Source organism: Nelusetta ayraudi, unplaced genomic scaffold, assembly GCF_046127955.1.
Source record: "Nelusetta ayraudi isolate G7.1 ecotype Tasmania unplaced genomic scaffold, CSIRO-AGI_Nayr_v1 ptg000063l, whole genome shotgun sequence".
Classification (NCBI taxonomy): Eukaryota; Metazoa; Chordata; class Actinopteri; order Tetraodontiformes; family Monacanthidae; genus Nelusetta; species Nelusetta ayraudi.
The window spans coordinates 4,957,985-4,980,149 of NW_027466113.1; the positions used below are offsets into that span (position 1 = coordinate 4,957,985).

At 44.4% G+C, this 22,165-nt stretch overlaps 2 protein-coding genes across 5 annotated transcripts; both read left to right on the forward strand.

The window, feature by feature from the left end:
- Nucleotides 1-2,997: 2,997 nt before the first annotated feature.
- ca14 (carbonic anhydrase XIV) lies at nucleotides 2,998-14,151 on the forward strand. Of its 4 annotated transcripts, none has more exons than XM_076041145.1 (13): nucleotides 2,998-3,327; nucleotides 3,781-3,801; nucleotides 6,713-6,892; nucleotides 7,164-7,309; nucleotides 8,909-9,004; nucleotides 9,128-9,194; nucleotides 9,490-9,647; nucleotides 9,925-10,051; nucleotides 11,521-11,544; nucleotides 11,709-11,793; nucleotides 11,896-11,929; nucleotides 13,042-13,095; nucleotides 13,721-14,151. In XM_076041145.1, the coding sequence occupies exons 1-12, from the start codon at nucleotides 3,258-3,260 to the stop codon at nucleotides 13,051-13,053; spliced, it is 1,020 nt and encodes a 339-aa protein (XP_075897260.1). In that variant the 5' UTR covers nucleotides 2,998-3,257; the 3' UTR covers nucleotides 13,054-13,095; nucleotides 13,721-14,151. The 4 variants fall into 4 exon arrangements, with proteins under 4 accessions (XP_075897260.1, XP_075897259.1, XP_075897257.1 ...); XM_076041142.1 differs by having other exon boundaries at nucleotides 3,000-3,327; nucleotides 11,896-11,937; XM_076041143.1 differs by lacking the exon at nucleotides 11,896-11,929 and having other exon boundaries at nucleotides 3,131-3,327.
- Nucleotides 14,152-15,809: 1,658 nt separating this feature from the next.
- On the forward strand, nucleotides 15,810-17,339 carry LOC142898233 (angiogenin-2-like). Its single transcript, XM_076041070.1, has 2 exons — nucleotides 15,810-15,957; nucleotides 16,174-17,339. Exon 2 carries the CDS (start codon nucleotides 16,186-16,188, stop codon nucleotides 16,768-16,770), a length of 585 nt encoding a protein of 194 aa, XP_075897185.1. The 5' UTR covers nucleotides 15,810-15,957; nucleotides 16,174-16,185; the 3' UTR covers nucleotides 16,771-17,339.
- The last annotated feature ends 4,826 nt before the right edge of the window (nucleotides 17,340-22,165 follow it).

Here is a 22,165-nt window from a genome sequence, read left to right on the forward strand (position 1 = left end):
ATAAGCATTTTAATTTTGTATCATTAGCTCTTTGGCTCAGTCACCCACTGCTGGGTCATTCCAGAATTGGAGGAACAAAATAAACCTTCACTTTTCTGATTTTCTGCTACATATTTATCAATAATATCAGAATGATAAAATCAGAAGGCTTGATTAGCTTATTTTTTTAATTTTACTGTTACTCTTATCACAGCAACAGGGTTGCAGGGAACAGGATTGCAAATCCGTACTAATGTTAGCTTTCTCTCAGGAGTAGAAGCTAGCTGCTTACCTGTTACTGCTGACCAAGAGTAAAAAAAAAAAAAAAGAAATTGTCATATTCTGATCATATGCATAACAGGGTTGCATGAGGTACAATGGGACATTCAAGCAATGCAAGCAAGCATATGTTATAAAAATATGAAAATTAGAAGAGAGGACATACCTTTGCTCTACCCATTCTTTTGGAAAAATGTTTGATGATGTTAAGTCCAGCGTATCAGGTGATTCACTGCTTTCTTCTTCTTCTAGTATGCTAAAAAGGTTATGGTAACAGGGTTGCACACTTTCCATGAATAATAAGTATTATTTGAAATATTATGATTATTAAGACAAATGTTCCCACAATTACAGGAGACAGCAATGAAACAAATAATACCAAAAAAAAAAAAAAAAAAAGAAATTTAAATTTTAACTGTTTTATTTGAGATTCAATTTGGTCATTAGAGGGGTGGGACAAGAGAAAAAAAAAAAGCATTTTAGGGGGTACTTCAGACTTATTTGGTATTTCTAAACCTATTTTCAAGCATTCTTTTCTCTTAGTTTTTTTTAGATTTGGTCTCAGGACAAGTTAATTTATTCAGAAACTGCATGTTTTAGGATTTTGGATGTGGATTATTTAGAATTTGATGGGTCGGACGTAAAATGTCCTCTCAATTCTGGAATGATCCTGCTGCCGTCAGAGACTCTGGTACAACTGGGATTTCATAACAGTGGTTTGAAATATGAATAATAATTCAAAATATATATATATATACAGTATATAATAATGAGGATAAATCACTGTAATGCCATCCCTCAACCTTCGACATTGCGTTCCAGCTTATTCTTTAAATGTTGCATACGCGGAGACTGGACATTAGTCAGCTCGTGGCAGAGGGAAGCATCTCCTCCTGCCGAGGCTGCGGCATTTTCCGCCTCGCTCACATTCGAGGATCCGGGACATGTGTTCAGTATAAACACGGTGACGTTCACATGTCGGACAGACGCTCGGCTCGCAGATTTGTGAATGAAATAAAACGACACGCCCCCCGCCGAGACGTAGCCAATCGCGGGCCGCAGCACGTTGGCCACACCTCTCGCTTCCACCGCGGGCGGCCAATGGGGGGCCGGCTAGCGCTATGGGTGTTGCATAATTTCGCAGATGCGCTTCACGTTTAAGCGGCCCGGCGCACAGTGTGTGAGAGAGAGTGTGGAGCTGTGAGACAGACGGACAGACGGACAGAGGAGGAAGAGAACAGATGGAACATTAGCCTTGGTGCCACACAGACGCTTAATTAATTTCCTCAAAACAAAAAAAACCCGCTGAAGTTTGGCACGACATACCAAATGGAATGTAGATTAGAATAATAATAACTATAAAATCTATCTATCTATCTATGCAACTGTTAGTGATGTAACCTTTGAGGTTTTACATCTGAAGTCTGTCCTAGCCTTGATTTGAAAGTTAAACAAAGCAACAATAAAATACAAACTAATGTGTATGTCTGCTCGGTACTGAGGCGTGATTTTTTTTTTTTTTTTTTTGCAACCTAACTTTTGAGACGACGTCTTCGTCGCTGACGTCACAGCAGCCAGAGCGGTCGTTCTCGAGAGAAGCGTGCTCACGTGGACACATGCATTGGCGTTGCTACGATGACAAGTCGTTGAAATTGTCTCAGTTGATGTCGATGGTCACTAAATCTATCACTGAATACGGGCCGGAACCATAATAAAAAAAAATACTTGTGGGATTTTTCAGCTTCACTGAGGCATGAGCCATGGGGTAAATATGGTGTTGGGCTGCCGTCAAAGAGCACTGTCCCACGCGTGGAGGCCTCCCCCTAGTGGCCAACACTGAGAGCGTCGCACATTCCCATTTTGAATACTGCGTGTTGAGTTTATGTAACTCCTTTGCAGGTTTTCCTTTCACCACCTTACCGTGTAACTCAATTAGGCCTATTGTTATCGTTGTTGACATTAGTATTATGATTATTATATTTGGTCAAACTTAATTAAAATTGCTGTTTTGGTGACGAGTTGCCACCAAACCAGTGTTCATATTTGACCTTCAGTAAATCAGAGGTGGTCTCTGATCAGGTGCTGTTCAGGATGATCGTGAATGTGGAATTGTGTTCCTCACCTCCTGCTTCTCACTCAATTATTTGATGTCTACAAATCTGAGACAGTAATTACAATTACAAGCTATTATTCCACAGCGGGGCACAACTCTTTATTCATTAACCAAATAGACTGCATCTTTTGCCTCACAGTTGTCTTTAAATAAGAACTGCACGCGTGTTTTTACCGTTTTTTTGTTAAAACTGAAATGAAAATTTACATTTTCATATATAAATCTGTATTATAAATAATTTTTTTAAAAAGAAATTCTTTTTTTTGCGGTTCAGATTTAGTTAATGGTACCAGTGGTGTAATTTGCATTTAAATCAATAGGGCTATTGTGCAAATGGTTTATGGTAATTAACTTCTGTCATTTAAATGTCTGCTGTTATTTAATCGCAGATTTCTAGAAATTTTGTGGAAACCTTTCATGAGTTCATTTCTGCTCTATAATCTGTGCAATATTCACATCCATGCTTCTCTGTGGTATTTCGTCACCACAGTCTCCGGCCCTCCCTGCTCTCCCACCACAGGCTTTGTTGTCTCCACCTTGTTGAATCTCTCTACTTTTTTTTTTTCAAACTGTCGCTGAATTAGTTCCCTCTCACTGGTCTTCCTCTGACTCCGTGCACCCTCTCCTCTTTTCATACCTTCCCTCTCTCCGTCAGCTGCCAACACTTTCCCTGCTTGCCCTGTACACCCGGAGTGCGGCCAGCATGTAATATCAACACTCTGGCTGTTAAACAGAGCAGGATCCAGGCGCTTTCGCTCCCCCCCCCCCCCCCCCCCCTCTTTTTGCCCCCTCTCTCACTTTTTTTCCCTCCATCTCTCTGCCACTTGCTCCTCATCTCTCCGGGGCCACATTCATTCATTCCTCAGTTTGGGCTCAGAGGGCTAACATGGACTCACTGGGTCTTTTCATCCTTCTAATACTCCTATGTTTTCAGTGGAGAGCTGCACCTGCTGCTGGTAAGGTATTTATTAACATACTAATCGGCATCATGTGAGATTTGTTTTGCTTTGTTAATGGGTTTTGCAGACTGTTTGGGTTTTCCAGTGAGGCTGGAGTGAAGCTGTTGTAAAGTTGGATTTAATTTTTTTTTTTTCAGCTGTTATAGTGCATGCCTCATTGTCGTTAGTGTAAGATGCAAAACGTTGTATGTATGTGTAACAATAGGATTAGCAAGAATAATCACAAGATAACAGATGATACTGAAGCTGATGCATGAAAAGAGCTGAAAAATTTCTGAAAAAAGTTATTTTGGACCCCATTAATATGTCATAGAACCAACTAAAATGATTTTTCTTGATTAATTTTTTTTCTAGTATTTTATCTATACAATCCTAAAAACATCCTATCCTGAAAAGAAATCTGGCTAAATTCATGTTTTTTGGATTTCTCTCTTTTCTGTTCTTTTTCAGACGTTAGTTGGACATACACTGGTAAGTTAATAATATGAGTTTATTGACGAGGCAAAATGTTACTGCTGTTGGATGACAATCCCCGTGTGATATTGTGGCCTACAAACTGCACACAAGTCAGCGGCTAAAGAAACACAGCTAAAACCTCGGCCGTCTTCTCACTGGGATCTGCTGCATCTATTGTGCATCTGAAACACAAACGTCCTCCTCACAACAGGACGTGACTTCCAGCTGTTCTCTCCAACCCGCACTACAATCACGAGCGCTCGCCGCTCCGTCTTTCCCCTCCATGTTGACATCGTCGGTGGAGATTTAATGGCAGTTTTGCTCTTACGCATCGCCCTCGCCGCTCCTTCTCATTCCGCTTCCCCTGTGCTTCCCTCTCCGCCTGCGTTAGTTACAGTCCAACAGGCTGGCATGAGCACAGCGGTCACACTGAGATGATGAAGGGGCTGGTGGTGCGAGATAGGAAGGGGCAGGGAGAACGGGGGCAGGGCTGACAGTGAGGGGCCGGCAGGTGTGCGGGTGGGCGGGCGAGGGGCGCGAGAGGGAGACGGGACGGGACGAGGCGAGAGCCGTGGCCAATCGTGCCCTTATTGTGGCCGCGCACAATAACCTATGTGTTTATTGTGCGGCGGACGTACACTGGGCGGCCTATGCCGCGGACAATGACATTGTGTGAGTGAATGGGGCGCGCAAACCACCACCCTGTGCGTATTCAGGAGGGCTGCATCCACTGCAATGTGTGGATACTGGGCCTGGAGCGAACTGTTGTCTGTATACAAACGCAAGGAACCAACAGGGCCGGCGAGTTCCTCGGAAAAAAAGGTGGTGGAAGTCTCAGGTGAAAGGTCAGAAAGGTCAGTGGCCCCTGTTGTCCCTCAGAGCTGCAGTGGCCCAAAATCTTGGGTTTGTTTTTTGTTTTTTTTTAGGAGAGTTTCAGGTGCAAGCGCGCGTGTGGGTGTGAGCTCATGTTTTTTTTTCTGACGTCTTTGTTCCTGGTTGCATTCAGGACAGGGCTAGCCTAGCATGCTAGGTGACGGGGGAGAGGGGAGAGCAGCAGAACGCAGAGGGTCAGAGTTTTGGGGCCGCCATCGGTTGCCATGGAGAGCTCCATGTCAACCGATGAACCAATGGCGGGAGTGCGGGACTCAGCGTTTGATGCTGGGTGGTGGCGGCCGGGGGAGGAGGGGGACAGAGGGGAGAATAGAAGCGCACGGTGGGGGTGAGGGGTCGGGGTGGGGGTGGGAGCCGGCAGAATGGGGCAGGATGAGAGGATGTGTGGGATTTGTTTACATCACAAGGCGGAGAGACGGCAACGTGAGGGGAAGGAGATGGCCGGCGGCGGCGGCGGTGGTGGCGGTGGCGAGGGGCTCTTGGATTTGAGGAAGATAGATGTTCATAATTAGAAGTGTGAGCTAACTGTGTGTGTGGGTGTGTGTGTGTGTGTGTGTGTGTGTACGTCGTCTCTCTGCTTTTATACTTCTTTCTTTTAACACGTTCACGTTGGCAAAAAAAACAAAAACAAAACAGCATCAACAGACACATGACCGGACCCCCCCCCCTCCCCCCCTCCCCCTTCACTGCCCTCCACCCCTTCATCCGTGCACTGCTTCCATTTGTGTGCATGAAAAATAGTGTCACCGCCGGTATGCCAGTTTTGAAAAGCATTCCTCCCCTCGCAATTGAAATTCAGATTCTTTTTGCACGCCGCTCTTTTGCTTTCAGGACCTTTCTTTTCTGGTCCTTTTTTTTGGTTTCTTTCTGGTGCAGCTGGAGGGACCGTTGCTGTTTTGTGGCTGGAACCAGGGTCTCCCATCACGACGGCCGCCCACATCTATTGCTTAGTGTAGTGTTTTTTTTTTTAGTTTTAGTTTTTAATTTTGTCTTTTAAAATGATGGGCTCGAACCTCACTAAACATGTGCGTTTGGTTTCCAGGAAGTATAATATATAATAAAATAATATTTATATATTGATCGTTTCTTCCTAAAGCAAAATATATCGGTATTTGCAAAATAAATACTAAAAACAAAAAAAGCTACATCGTGTCTGTCTGAAACCGTCTTTAATGTAACATGAATGCATAATGTATTTTTTCCCCTGGAATTGATTATTTTTTTCAATTGCTTTACAAAAGGGAAAATTCATCAAATCCATCTCAATAGTTCATCTGCCATTTCAAAAGGTTAAATAAATAAACAAATTTGGATGATTAAGAAGTGAAGAACTTAATTTCATTTGCAATGTAATGCTGAAAATGATTTCATTAACATGTCGGGTTTGTATGTAAACATGGAGATTAGTCCTAAAAATTAAAATAGATAGAGTCATAAACAATTATTTTCATCCTTGATTTTAAAAATATGTTAATTTAAAAATAATCTGACATCCAATGTTAGATCTTTCTGTCAATAGTTGTGATAGTTTCTGTCAATGCCTGTTATTAATATTTCTTAAATACAGATTAATCGTAATACAGATTCGCAATCTTTATTTTATTAGGATGAACTGATAGCCTGATATTTAAATATTTGCGCCTGCTGAAACTAAATATTATCTTCATAAAACTGGACAGCCAGTGACAAACAGTCAAACGGTTATAACGGCCAACAGTCAAGTGCCACAGTCATCTCAAACTGTCACTTATCGCATTCCAGTTCCACATTGTAATATTTGGACTACGGTGGACTCTTCGGACTTCAATACATTTATTTATCAATACATATTCAGTGTTTATATCGAAGGCACTATCTTGTACATGAGTTGCAGTCCTCCTGCGTGATGCTGCGACTCAGGAGGGAGCACTACGGGATGATTGTCTTGTAATAATTAGTGGCTGGTCAATGAGGCTTTTCACGGGATGACTGGGAGCCAGTGGGCCGTGTGATTGGGTGACATCACCGCTTCTGTCTTTTTCTCCCTGTCAAAAAGGCCTGGTGGGTCAAACCGAGTGGGCGCAGTATTTCCCAGAGTGCGCCGGCACATCTCAGTCCCCCATCGACGTGGTGAGCACGCAGACTAAATATGACCCCAGTTTGACCCCGGTGACCCCACTGGGCTACAGCCAGCTCGGCCACAGACCTTTCACCCTCTCCAATAACGGGCACACAGGTAAATATGTCAAGCGGGCCTGGTATCCAAGCAGCCTTACGGCTGACTTGTTTATACTGCCGCATCCTCGTCTGTAACCAGGCACTCAAGCTTTCACTCCATGTGGACAAATGCAGCCACGTTTCACAGTGTGTGTGTGTGTGTGTGTGTGTGTGTGTGTGTGTGTGTGTGGGTGTGTGTGTGTGATCACCCTCCGAGTGTCTGGTTGTCTTTTTGGCCCCTGCTTGCTGATTTTTGGGTCTCCTCCCTCGCTCTCTCATCCCTCCGCCAGCGGTGATCGAGCTGCCGGACTGGATGGGACTGGAGGGGCTGCCGTGGCTCTTCACAGCCGTGCAGATGCACCTCCACTGGGGCAGCGGCGGGCCCAGTCACGGAGGCAGCGAGCACACCATCAATGGACTCAGCGCAGATGCGGAGGTATGTCGAAACACAAAATACTGGCAGTCGGCCGCTAAACACGGCCAACCGCGGGCCAACTGCAGGAAAAACAGGCTGTGTGTAGGTGGACTGCTGCAGTGCGGCGGGTTCGTGTGCAGAGCTGGAGGATTTTGCAGATGCTAAAAATCAGGCAAGATGTGCAGCCGAGGAACTTTTAAATATGTGTATATAGTATTTTGTAGAAAAACATGCCGTCTCTCAGCCTGGTTTCACTAATTTAGACCAATTCAGACACGCACGTGTCACATAAGTGCGCAAAAAAAAAATCTTCTTTCAACAAATGTAAAGCATATTAGATTTACCAGCCAATTTTATTTTACCAAACTGGACTCGGCCGACGGGAAATGGTTGTTTTTTTGGTTTCGTTTTTTTTTTTCGTCAACTCCGCCCGCTCAAACTGTGGCCCTGCTCGCACTTGTAATTGTTAAAATGTTTTTAATACGAGTGCTCACATATTTCTGGGAGTTCACATCCCACACACTTTGAGGAAAGAGCAAGAGCTCTTTATTCATAACATAATTGACACATCCTGTCCACCGACTGGTGTCACTCATTTCTCACCTATTGAAACCCTTCCGGCGAAACACTCGGCGCGACCCCTTTGGCGCCGGAGAAAATTTTTTCAAAATTGTGGGAAGAAGAGGAGGAGGAGGACCTGTCGGCATTTTCAAATCAAGTCACTGCAACCTTGTCCTGAACTCGAAACGGTGTTGATGTTTGCAGCCTGACTCTGTGTTTTGCGTACACGCTAAGCCCAGTGGGAACTTATTGTATTACAGTGTCTCCCCATTGTATGTGCACAAAAGCTGGAACTAAATTCCTGCACCCAAAACATTCCAGAGCGCTAAACTCCGAGTGGAGTTTGACTGCGCCAAATGAAAAGAAATTCCAGTCACATCATTTAGCGTGCTTTGTTTCAGCGCAAACTCCACCGCGCCCTCGTTACACCGAGCGGTCTTCCCAACATGTCGACAGGAGGGGATGATGATGGAAAATTGCTTCACTTAAATTCCTAAAATCTGCCAACATTGAAACTGAAACTTGAACGGAATGATTTCAACTGTTTCCACCGTTAAAAGGAAAATTCTGACATTGAAATGAGCCATTTATTCTAAAACACTCCATTATTGTCAATGAAATAGCTGCCGTGCCCACTTTCACACGCAGCTTTGTCGATGACAGCCAAGTTTAAAAAAATTGCTGCCGGGTCAAAGGTCACAGACTTTCTTCGTATGGAAGTGACAATACCATGAAAACCCAGAAACAAGTAAAAATTCCAAAAAAAACATTCTGACAGAGAATAAAACCTGATGAGTTCCCTGATGTGTGAAGGAGGTGAATTCTGGTGCGGCAGTTTTTGAAGATATGTAATTAAAGGGTAAAGATGTAAAAACAGAAGATGACAAAACTACAGAAACAAGTGAGGAGAGCGGCTGAAACATCTGTTTTCACTCCGTGAAACAAACTGACTCGTCATCCTGGCTGAAGCAAACAAGACAAAAAAAAAAAAATCCTGAGCCCGGCTGACTCAGCGCCCCTTCATCTGCGTGTCTCTAACACTGCGTCTCCTCCCTCCAGCTGCACGTGGTGCACTACAACTCGGAGCTGTACTCCAACATGTCGGAGGCTGTGGCGCAGAGGAACGGCCTCGCCGTTCTGGGGATTCTCATTGTGGTAACGCGGCGATAAAGTGATGAAAACCACCCAGGATGTGGATGAATCCTTTATATTTGTAGCTCCGACAAAGCGGTTTGAGTGGCGTAACGACGCGTGACAATCCCACTGCTGCTCTCCCAGACAGGTGAGAAAACCAACCCGGCGTTCAACAACATCCTCCACTACCTGAGTCGCATCAGACACGCTGGTACGTCCACCTGACACGTCATCTTACTCCTAGCCGACATTCAATTTTCAAGCTTCCTTAACAACAAGTCCTAGTACTGGACACGTACAACCAAAATTGTATTCTTAAGAGAAAGAAGAAGAGAAAGAATACTCAATAAAAAAAAAACTGAACTAGCTAGCAAGAGCAAACCGCCTTTGAATAATGTTCTTCTCACTTCACCGTATGTTTGGCTTGTCTGTGTCTCTGGAACTAGGAGATTGACGGCATTATATATATGTATATATATATATAATTATTTTTTTTCTCTCTGCAGATCAGAAGGTCTACATCCCGGCCTTTGAAATCCGCTCGCTGCTCCCCAAAGATCTGGGACGCTTCTACCGCTACAACGGCTCCCTGACAACGCCGCCCTGCTACCAGAGCGTCATCTGGACCCTCTTCCACGAGAGGGTTCAGATCTCAAACGCACAGGTAAAAAAAACAAACAAACAAAAAAAAAGGTGTATGAAACTGAAATGTTGGAGGTTGGAATGTTGGACATTTTCAAGTCAGACTGTTGTTCTGTGTTTTCGCTAAAATTAAGCAAAATGCAAACTGCACCCGAGAGCGTTTGCATACTATGTCCCTTTTGTGACTTTGCCAATTTGATTATTTTTGGTTGTTTTTTTGTTTTTTTTGACTGTTGAGTTTTCCTCTCTGTCTGTGAGCCTTGTGCCTGAGGGCTGTGAGTGTTTGTTCTCCGCTGCAGCTCCTGAAGCTGGAGACGATACTTTACTCCAGCAAGGCTGGGGAAACGGAAAGGATGCTGCTGCAGGACAACTACCGAGCCCCACAGCCGCTCAACCACAGGCTCGTCTTCACCTCCTTCACAGCAGGTTGGACAGACATCACGCTCACAACATGCTTATATTTAAAGATTAAATGTATTTGCATTAGAAAAAAAGGAATAAATACAAAAACAAAGTGAAATTAGCAAAAAATATCCTGTTGCCCAACAGTACTAAGTTATTGAAAAAAAGTAATGAAAAATAATCATTATTAGGTAACATGACAATTTAGTTCTGCCTTGTTGCTTATTGTTTGCTTGCATTGAATAGTAAATAAATAATAAATAATATATAAATAATAAATCCTTCAGTCTATTATGATTTTAAGCCCATTGCTGATTACATCTTAAAAAACATAATTCTTTGTAAAATCAGGGGGGGGGGGGGGGGGGGGGGACATTTTGACTTTGTCATCAGTTTATGGCTCCAGAAAAGGGCAAGTTACCGAAAATCGTTCCTTGTACTCCGGCAGCAGTGGTCAAACACTGGATTGTGACACAGCTCATAATGCAAACAACAATAGCAGCAGGCCAGTGGGCGACCATGCAGGCCGCCGCCAGCACTTAGCACGAGTCGGGCCCGGGAGTGGAAAAGGTGGAATGTGGAGAGAAATATTTCAGAATATTAAGTATTACCACTGACTTTGCCTTAGTGAGGGGGGCGGTTATTCGGGTGAGACAAAAATAGGAGTCATGGAAAACAGTTTGGACGGGTGGGGGGGTTTGTCTAAAAGCTGATTACAGAGAAGGATTTTCAGAAAAGAAACACTAACTCTTTTGTTAGCCTGCGAGCAAAAAGGCAGAGTGAGAAACGAGAGAGAGGCGAAAGAGGGAGACAGAGTGGAAGACAACATGGCAACAATGAAGGGAGACTTTGTGTAAAGTGCTCATTGTGGTGAGTGACTGAACTGGAAGACCTGTGATATCAACACTGCTGTCCAATGCAGTACGGCTGAGCAGAAAGTGCTGAGCAGCAGATTCTGCTGAGATAAACCGGCTCCAGAGAGTTTGACAGACAGACCAAAGACGTTTCGCCTTCACTTCATTTTGTTGGAGAAGGATTGAATCCTATGTTTGGTTTCGGAACCTTTTAAATTTTCTCTCAAATCCTGCCTGTGGCTTTTTTTTTTTTAAAGCCCCAGTGTGGAATATTTAGCAACATCTAGTGGCAGAAAAGGATGTTGCAAGACAGTACTTCTAATCATGACTTCAAATCTAATCATTACAACTTAGAAGAATAGGTGCGTGTTCAGATGTATTTTAGATACACGGTGACACACTTTTTAGTGGCGCTACATTTTCTTCAAATGATAAACACTGGCCCTCTGTGTGTATGTATATATACACACATATGTATATGCAGTATGTATATATGTATATATATGTATATATATAAAATTATATAATTAATTTTTATAAATAAAAATAAACAGCTGTTGTTGCCAGTTCCAAATTGAATATTGTGTATTATATGGGTGAATATTTATTAAAATCTACGTATTTGTTGTTTTGTTGTAGACTCAGGGAAGGAGCTCTCATCTGGTGAGACTGTGCACTACAACTATGACACCACACTAGACTATGCACATTACAGCAAAACAAACAAACTGTCCAGTTGATGCTGCAGAACATGACAGAAATCTTCAGCAGTGAATCCTGGGAGCTTTTCTTCTCCGTGCCAACCCTCTGAGTGTTCTTCCGTGCAGGTGAAGTCACAGCTATTGTAATCGGAGTGATGTGCGGCTGTGTGGGTCTGGCCGTCATTGTGCGCTTCATCGTGAAGACGATACGGTGAGCGAGGAGAACCCCCCTTCCTCCCCTGTCCGTCACTGTCACTGCCTTCTCGAACTCCAATCAACCAGATCTCACTGTCCGTGTCCCGTCTCTCGGCAGATTTTTCACTCTGCTCCACCGTGAGACAGTTGTGGTAAACAGGTGGTTTACCTGCTTCCCAAGCTGACACAGCTGCACGGCCGACGCCTGCAGCGCTGCTTCTCTGACTCGTGTGCCCCCCCCCCCCCAACGGAAATGTTCTTGAGCACTGATCTGAAGGTTATGGTAGTAAATTGGAACCCACAAAAAAAGGGGAGAGATTTATGACAGACTGATTTGTGCCACATTGGTTTCGGCTCAGACAGGAACATCCGTAGAGGCCTTTCAGTAAGGAAACTATGAAAACAATCTCTTCAGATCAGTGCCAAGGACAAAGTTAATCTGTAGCCTGGCTTGAAAAAACATTTCTGTTTCCCAACCAACTTGTTATTTTTTTTTCTCTTGTTTTTTTTTTTATTACCACTAAACTGGCTGACGAAAGCTAGGGTGTGTTTCCTCCAGCAGAGTCACCAAATTCTTTTTCCCACCTTTTTTTAACGATAATATGTTTTGCGGCTTTCAGCGATCTCAGACGTTAGAGAAAGTCAATACTTTCATCTTCTAGATCTGCTGTAACATGCACTTCTGGATTTCAGCCCTTTGTGATGTCACGTTGTGCCCTGTATTCTCTCCGAGGTTCGTTACGGCTCCTTCAGCCAGATCTTTGCGCGCCTTTGAAATGTTTTGAGGATCCAACAACAAGCCTCAGAGTTCGCTGAAGATACTTTCAAATATTTTTACAGGAAACTGCAAACAGAGGGTTAAATATGCTTATATGGACACCCACAATTTTTTGTGTTTTGGTAATTTATTGTGAGCGGAAAACCTAAAAAACGTCCTCTGACAAAGGACCTCTAACATTTCCTCTTTTAAGCAAAAATTTGCTCCGTTTCTGAACTCTGAATTCTTCCTTCTGAATTCTGTCAGTCCTCCTTCCGTCCAATCTTCAGTCTCAGCGATAATGAGAATTTTTTTTTCCCCATGGATGTCTTCCAGAATCAGCACTGTCAGTGTGTTCATCCCTGGCTTTCATCCAGTCGTGTGCAACTGCTTTACAACGCCGCCTCCAGTCCTTCCATCCCCTCTAATGAGAAAATGTTGAACCGGCTGTGTCTCTATGCTCACGGGGCCGTGTGATTTTTTTTTTTGTCTTTTGATCTGCGACAGCTCTACCTCTAGCTGGGACGTCTTGCCCAGTAACCGGCCTGCACCGATGCCCAGGTCACGCCTCCTTCTGAGCCTTTAATTTGACCTTTGACCTCATCTAACTCCCTGACATCATCGTCACCTCGCCCTTTAACCAGTTGTTCGTAGAGTTTAACACCACAACAGCATTAAACGGGTGTTACAGTCTCTTCAGTGTTCGCTATTTCAACCTTATTCATCGTCAGAAAAATAATCCTTTTAATCCTGAAGTTTTGGGCAGTCACGTGTATTGTGCCACACTGTTTCGCTTTCATTACAGTTGCAAACGTTCTCTGAATGTAGATGCAGCTCAAACATTAGCAAAACAGATCAACATTTGAAGAAAGTGGCTGCTCTGAACAAAGGATGTCGAATTACGCTCCATCCAGTGGACACACAGTCATGTTTTTCCCTTCATGCGCTTGTTTTTGCCTCTATTTTGTCATGTAGCATCCAAACTGCTGTTGGCCTAAAACACATTTCCATCATCCCATCATCTGAACCCACCTCAGCGTTTAACCTGCACTTCCCATATTCCTTAGCAAATAAGGACCCCTGCTGGATGCCACCGTAAACTACACTGACAGCCACTACTGTACGGCATGCTAATTTGGGCCTGACGAGTCTTGTTTTTTTTCTTTTCAAACGTGACTCTTCACAGGATGAAGGAGCCGGAGAAAGCTAAAGAGGCGAAACAAGACGTGGCTCTAAGCACGAGCCCGGCGGGAGCCCAGAAGGAGGAGGCCCCCTCGGTGCCGCCCGCCCAAACCGAGCCCTAGCTAGCTGACATCACAGCCCGCCTCCTCCTCAGCTCGTCCAACACACGCACAACCACACAAGGCGACGGGAAGCAAATACAGCGTGGTTTTCTGGGCGCAGGACGAATCACCTGCTGACCCGATCCCCCAAATTCAGTGATGCTGGCTGTCTCACTATCAGATATTTTATCCTTTATGTTTAAGTTATATTTTACTAAATATGTCCGTCTGTGGCTCTTGATATACACTGGATGCACGATGAATTCGTGTCGGCATTTTTGTACGGTGAATTTTGTTCATCTTGACTTAGAGCACTGTGCGGCTCCGTCATAGGTGACAGACTTCAGGTCTTACTCTTGATTTACGCCCAGCTGGTTGCTGTCGTCAACCTGATCTGTACAAGCGGAAGTGTTTGGCCTTAAAACACAAGAGGTCCTGTGAAATAAATTAGAATTAGTAGACAAAAATAAATGCTGTTCTAAGAGTTCTCTGAACTTATTAAAGCACATTATATTATTAAATATATTTATGTATATGTGTTTCTTCTATTTTGAAAAATATATATATCCATATTTGGTAGAATTTATCTGATTTTACTATTATGTTGCCATATCTATGTTGTTTGCAAGACACCTAATAAAAAATACTTACTTCTTCACTGTGTGTGTGTGTGTGTGTGTGTGTGTGTGTGTGTGTGTGTGTGTGTCTGTGTATGTGTGTGTGTTAAAACTTGTTTCACAGTTGCAAATGTGAAAGAATAAACTCAACATATTGGATCCATACATTCTCACTGTCCTGTTTCTTGTCATTGTTTTAGATACATATCCATGTATTTTCAGTTGGAATTCGGCTGAAGTTTAAAGTCAAAGAACTCATGTTCCGGGCAGGTGGCTTCAAACACAGTTGAATGAACGAGATAAAAATAAAACCGGCAGGAACACTCAAGCGATTTGACTTTGAATCTAATGAGAGTGAACAACTCATCGTTTCCCCTGTGGCTTCTGCAGGTTCACTCAGTGCAATCACATTAGCACCCGTGGCTATGTCACGCACACGTCGGTCACACGATTCCTTCAAACACTTGTCTAATCTGACTTTGTCTAATTACAACTTTTAATTAACCTGTAACCACAGGAGGAAAACTGGAACTGGAAATGATTAACCAACCAACCGATTGTAAACAAAACATGGAATTTTACCAGAATACACTCCCTAAAATCATTTCATCCATTCATCAGTTCATAACAGGAGTTCATTTGAGCTGTGATATTATAGTTTTATGTCTTTGAAATAATGTCTGTAGAAATGTTCTGCGAATGAACTGTTGGAAGTTTGTCATGTGACATGTTTCAACGATGAGTTGTGAGCCCAGACGGCCTTGACTAGTTCACTCCAACAAGGTAAGTCGTGAGTGACGCCAATTTGTGAATGTGGACTGTTGTTTTTTTTGTTTTTTTTTAAATGTTGTATAAGTATGCAAAAATAAATAAATAAAAATCATTCACATTTTTACCCTTTTGAGTTTCAAAGTCAATCTCTGTGGTAAAATCCACTGATTTTACCATCCTTCTAAAAGCTGTTGTTGTGCCCTACTGTTGTGTCACTGGCCTCCCCAGAAACGTCCTCAGAAAAACTAAGTGGAGCTTACTACGTAATTACTGCTACGTGTTGCACAGAAGATGGCAGCTGTGCTTAAAGGAGCAGCGCAATAATGTTTAAAACAATGCAGTCCGGAGCTATGGAGGGATATAATATTAATTATCAATCAATGTTAAGCCCAGAGGATTAAACTGTGGCAAAACACTGGGGGGAAACAAACAAAAACAAAACCCAACAACAGCAAAAACCAAAATGCAGCCAAATGGGGGCAACGCACCCAGTAGGCATCCAAAAATAAGCCAGCTGGATCTCCGGCTGCTATTTCCAGCAGCGAGGGGATCATGTGTCGCCCTGCCCACTGCTCTAAAGCACAGCCGTGTGGATGAACTGCAGCAGTGCACACGCTAGACGGGAGGCCACTCCCGCTCACACAAACAGGAAGTGGACTGTGGAACCGTAACTGAAGGACAGAAGTAAAGATCTCACGCCTGACGCTCTGTACCGCTGCTGCTGCTGCTGCTGCTGCTGCTGCTGCTAGAAGGTAGGAGCTCTTTGTTATTCCGCCGCTGTTGCTCACTTCCTCCCTTTCGGTTTCGTGTTAGAGAAAGAAAGAAAAAAAAAAAAAAAAAAAAAGCCCTCCCTCCACATGCAGCTGTCACCCTCTTCTTTGTACCAGGTTTGCGCCAAATACGTAACACCGTGACTGCTGTGTCAGAGTCGTTCCTCTTCTCCAATGCCCGTCTGTCCTCTGCTGCAGGGATCCGGGACGATGGCGGCCCGACTCGGGGTTTTCCTCGCCCTCTCCGCCTGCCTCCTGCTGGCCCGCCAGACCTCGGCCAGAAACGAAGCTCCGTGCCAGCGCTCCAGATGGAACAAGGGCTTCAACACCTTCCTCCAGCGCCACCTGCCGCCCGGCACGCCCACCTCCCTCGACCAGAACCAGTGGAAGAGGTACATCCTGAACAAGACGGGCTGCGGCAGGCCCACGCAGTCCTTCCTCAACCCCATGGACCTGGCCAGGGTGAAGGAGGTGTGCAGTGAGCAGGGCGGCGAGAGGTTCAAGGACAACCTGTGCATCAGCCGCCAGCCGTTCACCTTCGTCACGGTGAGGAGCGAGATGGGGACGTGCGGCATCAAGAGCGTGCGGGAGGAAACCAAGCACCTGATCCTGGCCTGCGAGGTGCTGGGCAACGACTGCCTGCCCGTCCACTTTGAGGGAAACCCCGACAATCAGACGCCGCGGAACGACGGCAAAGGCTGCCAGGACTCTCAGGCCAAAGGTCGCGCTCCCAGCGCCAACGCCACATGGCTCTGCTGGTTGTCGCTACTTCTGCTGTTTCTGCGTGGCTTCTGAGTGATTTAACTAGATGAGACAATTTGGCCTTCTTTTTTTTTTTTTTTTTCCCAATCGGTGGGCACTTGTCCTTCAAGACATGAACTTCAGTATTACATTTAAAATGTGTTTTGAAGCCTTTTTCGTTTGGGGACTTATCAACTTTGTTTTGCGAAAAGATTTTAAAGGAATTTTGAAAGTATTTTTGTAACTACACTCCTGCTGTGTTTTAGCCATGTTGTGCAGTCTGTCAAAGTGTGAGTTTTTGTTGTTGGTTTCTTTTTAGAAGCATGCATTTCATAAATATTTTTTTGTGTGTGTGGTGCCCCAGCAACTTCCTGTGGCTGAAGCTGCAGGTGTGCGGTGCTAAATTCAAGGCAGCAAAGACTTTAATAAAAAAGGAGTACACGAGGATTTCAATGGAAGCTCTAATTCAGTGATTCCAACGCTTAAAGAAAAACTAAAACCGTAACATCGTAAATATAAATATGCTATATACTATACTAAATATAGCACATACTATCCTATATGCTAAACACAACATGTCAAACAAATAAAACTGGAGGACAAAAACTAATTTGCAACCACAACAGGGTAAGCCTCACTGTTACTGGGTGGCGCCGATGACTCATTAGAATAGATTGTGTTACGATTTTAATAGCCGTAGTGACAGCCTAGAACTCACCACGAGAGGGCAGCAAAAGACTACGAAGAACTCAGAGACCGTCCTGTCCCACATTGCGCCTCTAGATGCACTTATTAGTGACCGGAACACTCGTCCAAAGTGCCGTAGTGAAAAGCTCCTCTTCGCTTCTAGGTGATTCACCTCCAAGTGCTTTTGAAATAACTAAATGTTGTTTTCAAAAAACGCTAAAATGTGATTTATTATTATTATTATTATTATTATTATTATTATTATTATTATTATTATTATTATTATTATATATTTTTTTAAAGCTGATTGAGTCTCATAAATTTGTTTAAAAACCCTTCTACACACACACACACACACACACACACACACACACACACAAAAAAAAACCAACTCAACTATGATGTATTTGGTGTCTTTTGGATTTTAGTGTCCAGTTACATCACAGTCCTCCTATATGGGGCCAGACAGTGGCTTACCGTGAAACACCCCTAATGCTACTTATGGCTTATCATGGGTAATTTTCTGCTTCCATTCAAAAAAAAAATCTTAGGAATGTGTTCTGTGTAATTACACTGCTGTTAATTCCCTGATCTTATGAAGGCTTTTGTTGTTGTTGTTGTTGATGTTGATGTTGTTGTTGATTTTGTTGCACAGCCTGCAACAAGTTATTCATTCTGTTTTCAACTTTTTCCATTTTTTGAAAGTCATCGGCAAAATCACACATTTCACAGAGATGAAATCATGCCATGCAGCTGCAGCTGATGAATTTCTCACTTACAGTTCCCCAATGGTCCCAGAGGACTGGGACCATTGGGGAACTGTAAGTATGTCATTATGTTGTTGGGCTCCTGCAGACTGATGCAGGAGCCACAGAGGTCACAGTAACAGTGACCAGAGGTCGGCCTCCTCGCAGCGAGATATTTAACCATTCCCGAAACATGACATCATCTCCAGCTCACAAATGCACATATTGAATGCACACAATGGCAACTACACACACACACACACACACACACACACACACACACACATAAAGATGAACAACAGTCGTTGATTGGGGTCAACGCGGAAATGTTGCAGCAAAATAAAAGAATGAGTGCAGAGTGAGAGGCGGCAAGGGTGGAGACGCAGCGAGAGTGACGGGATGCAAGAGGAGGAGGGAGGAGAAAGTGGATAAAAACAGAGAGGGGGGAAAAAACACATCTGCACTTTTATTGAACTGCACGCATGAGTTTGTTTAAGAAAAACAAACACATGCGCATGAAACAAAGTGGAAAGCCAGGAAAGTATGAGAACCACTGCTTGTTTTCCTTCTCAGTTTCTCCTCCATCTCACCGCTCGCTTTCCACTCCTTTAAAACCCTTCAATATTTTTCCCATCCAATCCATGCTGACCAATCGCCTGCTGCTTTAGATCAGCTGTGACTGGAAGTTGTTGAGCAGAACAGCTACATTTTTGGAGGAACAATTAAAATAAAATAAACGTGAAATAAAAAAAAAGAATGTAAATACATTTTTCAGTTTTTATTCATATGGAATTCAGCCTTTTTACAATTCTGGCAGTATCTGTTGAAGTACTAATGTTTCCCATTTCCATTAGAGATACATGTACGGCACACAACGAGTATGCAGTCTTTCAGTGCCCTCTACCATTCTCAGTTCCTCCTTTTCTTTTTTTTTTTATTTGTGCACATTTTCTCTCATCTCTCCCTCATTCTTCTCATTTCCACGTCCTTCTGCCATCTCATCTGCTCTAATCAGTCCCACATGGTTTTGGTGGGTTCGTCTGCCAGCAGCCCAGAGTGCTGCACACACACACACACACACACACACACACACACACACACACACACACACACACACACACACACACAGACAGAGACGCCGGTGTATGAATGCAGCGCTGTGTCTGTTTGTTCTTCTTGCAAACTTTGCGGGTCGAGATTTTCACATCTTAATCCGTGAACAGGCAAAAAGTGACTTTGCCTCAGCGGCAGGAGAGAGCGGTTCGGGTAAAACGAAACCACTTTGTGTCTCAGAACGCTTTCTTTCCGCCTTTCCTGCGCAGTTCATCTTCAGCGAACCCGTCAGATTTATCTGAAGGCCCCATGCGGAGGTCCTCACCCCTGAATTGACACCAAAGTAAATCTTGAGAGTTGGATATTGTCATTTGCGGGCCCCCTTCTGCACGTCTTCCCAGTGGCTTCTTCGGAGGGTAAAGGCCTGTGCTAATGACTTCCAGGAGTTGGCGGGAGGTTAAGGTCAAGTTCACATCTGGGATGACGGGAGGTCACGGGGTGAAGAGATTTTACTGAAGGTCAGCCGGATGATAAAACGGAGAATGCCACTGAAGTGTGAGTTTACTACGTGCCGATCACACGCACACACCCTGCAGACCTGCGCAGACAAGCAGCTTCTTTCTTTCCTTTTTTTTTTTTTTTTAACTTGCCACAACTGTAATAGGACGCGACTGTGCCAGAAGGTGCAGAAAATATTGCCAAAGAGGGGCAGCCTGATGTTGCCTCGCATTCCTCACCCCAGATAAGCTCCCCATGGAACAATGAATTGACTGTGAGTGTGGACGTTCTGCAGACGCAGTTCAAATCTGTGTCATTTGAATGAGGGGAGGAAAACAAAAAGCAGCGGAGGAGGATGTTGGCTCGGAGGCGCTGCAAAGTTCAGTGAAAGTGCTGAGACGAGGCGCAGGGTTGAAAAGTTACGAGTATCAAGAGTCAGAAAGCACCAAGATAAAATTGTGACAAAGAGAAAATTAGGTTAAAAAAAAAAAAAAAAGCCTTTTACAGTGATTTTGTGTTTTTTTTCCATTAACATTCAGCATTTCAAATCATCAGCATTTAACTTGGTGACAGTTTGGGACATAAAAGGTCGAACTGCAAGACATGTGGAAACGTGTGGACCAGCCTCAAGTGTGGATCATGCGTGATGGAAATCCTCACCAGCGACCAGGACGGTTGGTTTTGAATTACAGAAACAACTAAACAGAAACTAGGGTATCAGCGTTTCCTGATAAGACAATAGGAAATGTGACTTATTAAGCCACACACGGTGTCGAGATCTTTTGTTTGGCCTCAGCCTGCCCGGAATCCCGGGGAAAGTTGTCGCGATCACTCATCGACGACCTTCTTTTCAACAAAAGGAGTAAACAGTGTCCGAGTTTTTAGGGTTTGGGGGATATTTGCCAGGAGATAAGGCGGCCAGGAAGACTGAAATAAAACTAAGATGTTTCGGCGAGGGAGGAGTCGGTCTTTGCCCTGCGCTGCATCTCAGCCTCTCCATCTCTGTCACCCTCTGTTTGCCTTTGATCTCCCTGCTGACTCACTCTCCCCATCCTCTCCTCCTCGACAATGAGATAAAAAATGACCTGCGCTCTTGTCTCTGCGCCCCCCCCCCCAGCCCTCCAAACTTTACCCCCCTCACTCTCTTTTGTCTCTCCTCCCTCTCCATCCTCTCCCGTTCCGTTTCTCCCTCTGCTCGCCGTGCTTGAGGAATGTGTCAGAGCGGCACAAAAGAACAAAAGATTGACGGGAGGAGGAGGAGGAGGAGGAGGAAGAGAAAGGGAAAGGGAAAGGGGGTTGCAGAGTTGCGTGAGGTGAAGGAGAGCGGGAGAGAGGGAAAAGAGGGGGAAATGGAGGGAAAGGAAGGAATGAGAGGTTGAGAGGAGCGGTCCACGGTTCAGCGGGCCTGAATATCGAGCGGCGCTTTGTCACGGCGCGCTGACACGCAGCATCACACACGTTCCTGAGCTCTTCATCAAAGGACCCCCCCACCCCCCCCACCCCAGTCCCCCAAATGAGCAACCGCACCGAGGTGCCGGGCGACGGTGCTGCGGTGCCACCGTTTGATTCGGTGGCCTCTGATGCGCTTCTTGCTCTGTCATGGTAATACTGTCCGAGGGCCTGCGGCGAGGCTGAAGATGAATTCGCCCGACGCCGGACAGCACCTATTGTGGGCTTTGTGCGAGCACAATTCGCCTCTTAGAAGCGCAGGATCAGTTTGACCAATGCGCCGCTTTTTGAAGACCACATGTCTGGCAGACCACCAAGGCGGCAGTGAGTCAGTGACTGATTCAAACTTTATGGACTCGGTCAAATCTTGCTTTTAAAATGCACCAGACAGACACCTTGAAGACCCAGTGAGGAAGATTTAGGAGCTTATCAGCAACAAGCGATACTGAAAAAAAACAAACAAAAAAAAAAACTCCTTTGGAAGTCATGAACCTTGTTCTACCCTTTACCAAGCATGTATGCCATTGCAAATCTGAAAATCGGCAAATGTGCATCCAAGCATATTTTTCATCCAGCAGTGCTGAGGTCCATTTTGTCCTGCACGTGCATATTTGCTGTCTAACTGTAAGGGCTGTATTTGCACACAGCCAATCTAACAACGTCACACCTCCAGCTCTATTCCTTTCACTGAGGTCCACCTTTATGTCACATCTTTCCAACACCAGCTGTGATCTTGGGGTACAAACCCAAAATCCGAAAGCAGGCCCACAGTGTTAGAAACATGTCGGATTATGTAAATATTATTATCATTTGCAGATGAAACACAAAACAGTAATCATTAGCCGCTGCTGAAACCAAGTGTGTTTTCCCAGTCTGTTTCATGCAGACATAGATCCTCTTAAATGTGACACACTGGGGTCAGGAGTTAACAGCGGAGTGAGTCACAGGGAAGAAAAGAAGGGGAAATTACTGCGGCCTGCAGTATGACTTCCTATGGCTCACCACCTCTGTTGCTT

Bases quoted from the DNA above. Each gene is read 5' to 3' on its own strand.
- LOC142898233 (XM_076041070.1), top strand. From the start codon at position 16,186: ATGGCGGCCCGACTCGGGGTTTTCCTCGCCCTCTCCGCCTGCCTCCTG.
- ca14 (XM_076041142.1), top strand. From the start codon at position 3,258: ATGGACTCACTGGGTCTTTTCATCCTTCTAATACTCCTATGTTTTCAG. The intron at 3,802-6,712 runs GTAAGTTAATAA...CCTGTCAAAAAG, and splicing joins CGTTAGTTGGACATACACTG to GCCTGGTGGGTCAAACCGAG. The intron at 7,310-8,908 runs GTATGTCGAAAC...TCCTCCCTCCAG, and splicing joins GACTCAGCGCAGATGCGGAG to CTGCACGTGGTGCACTACAA.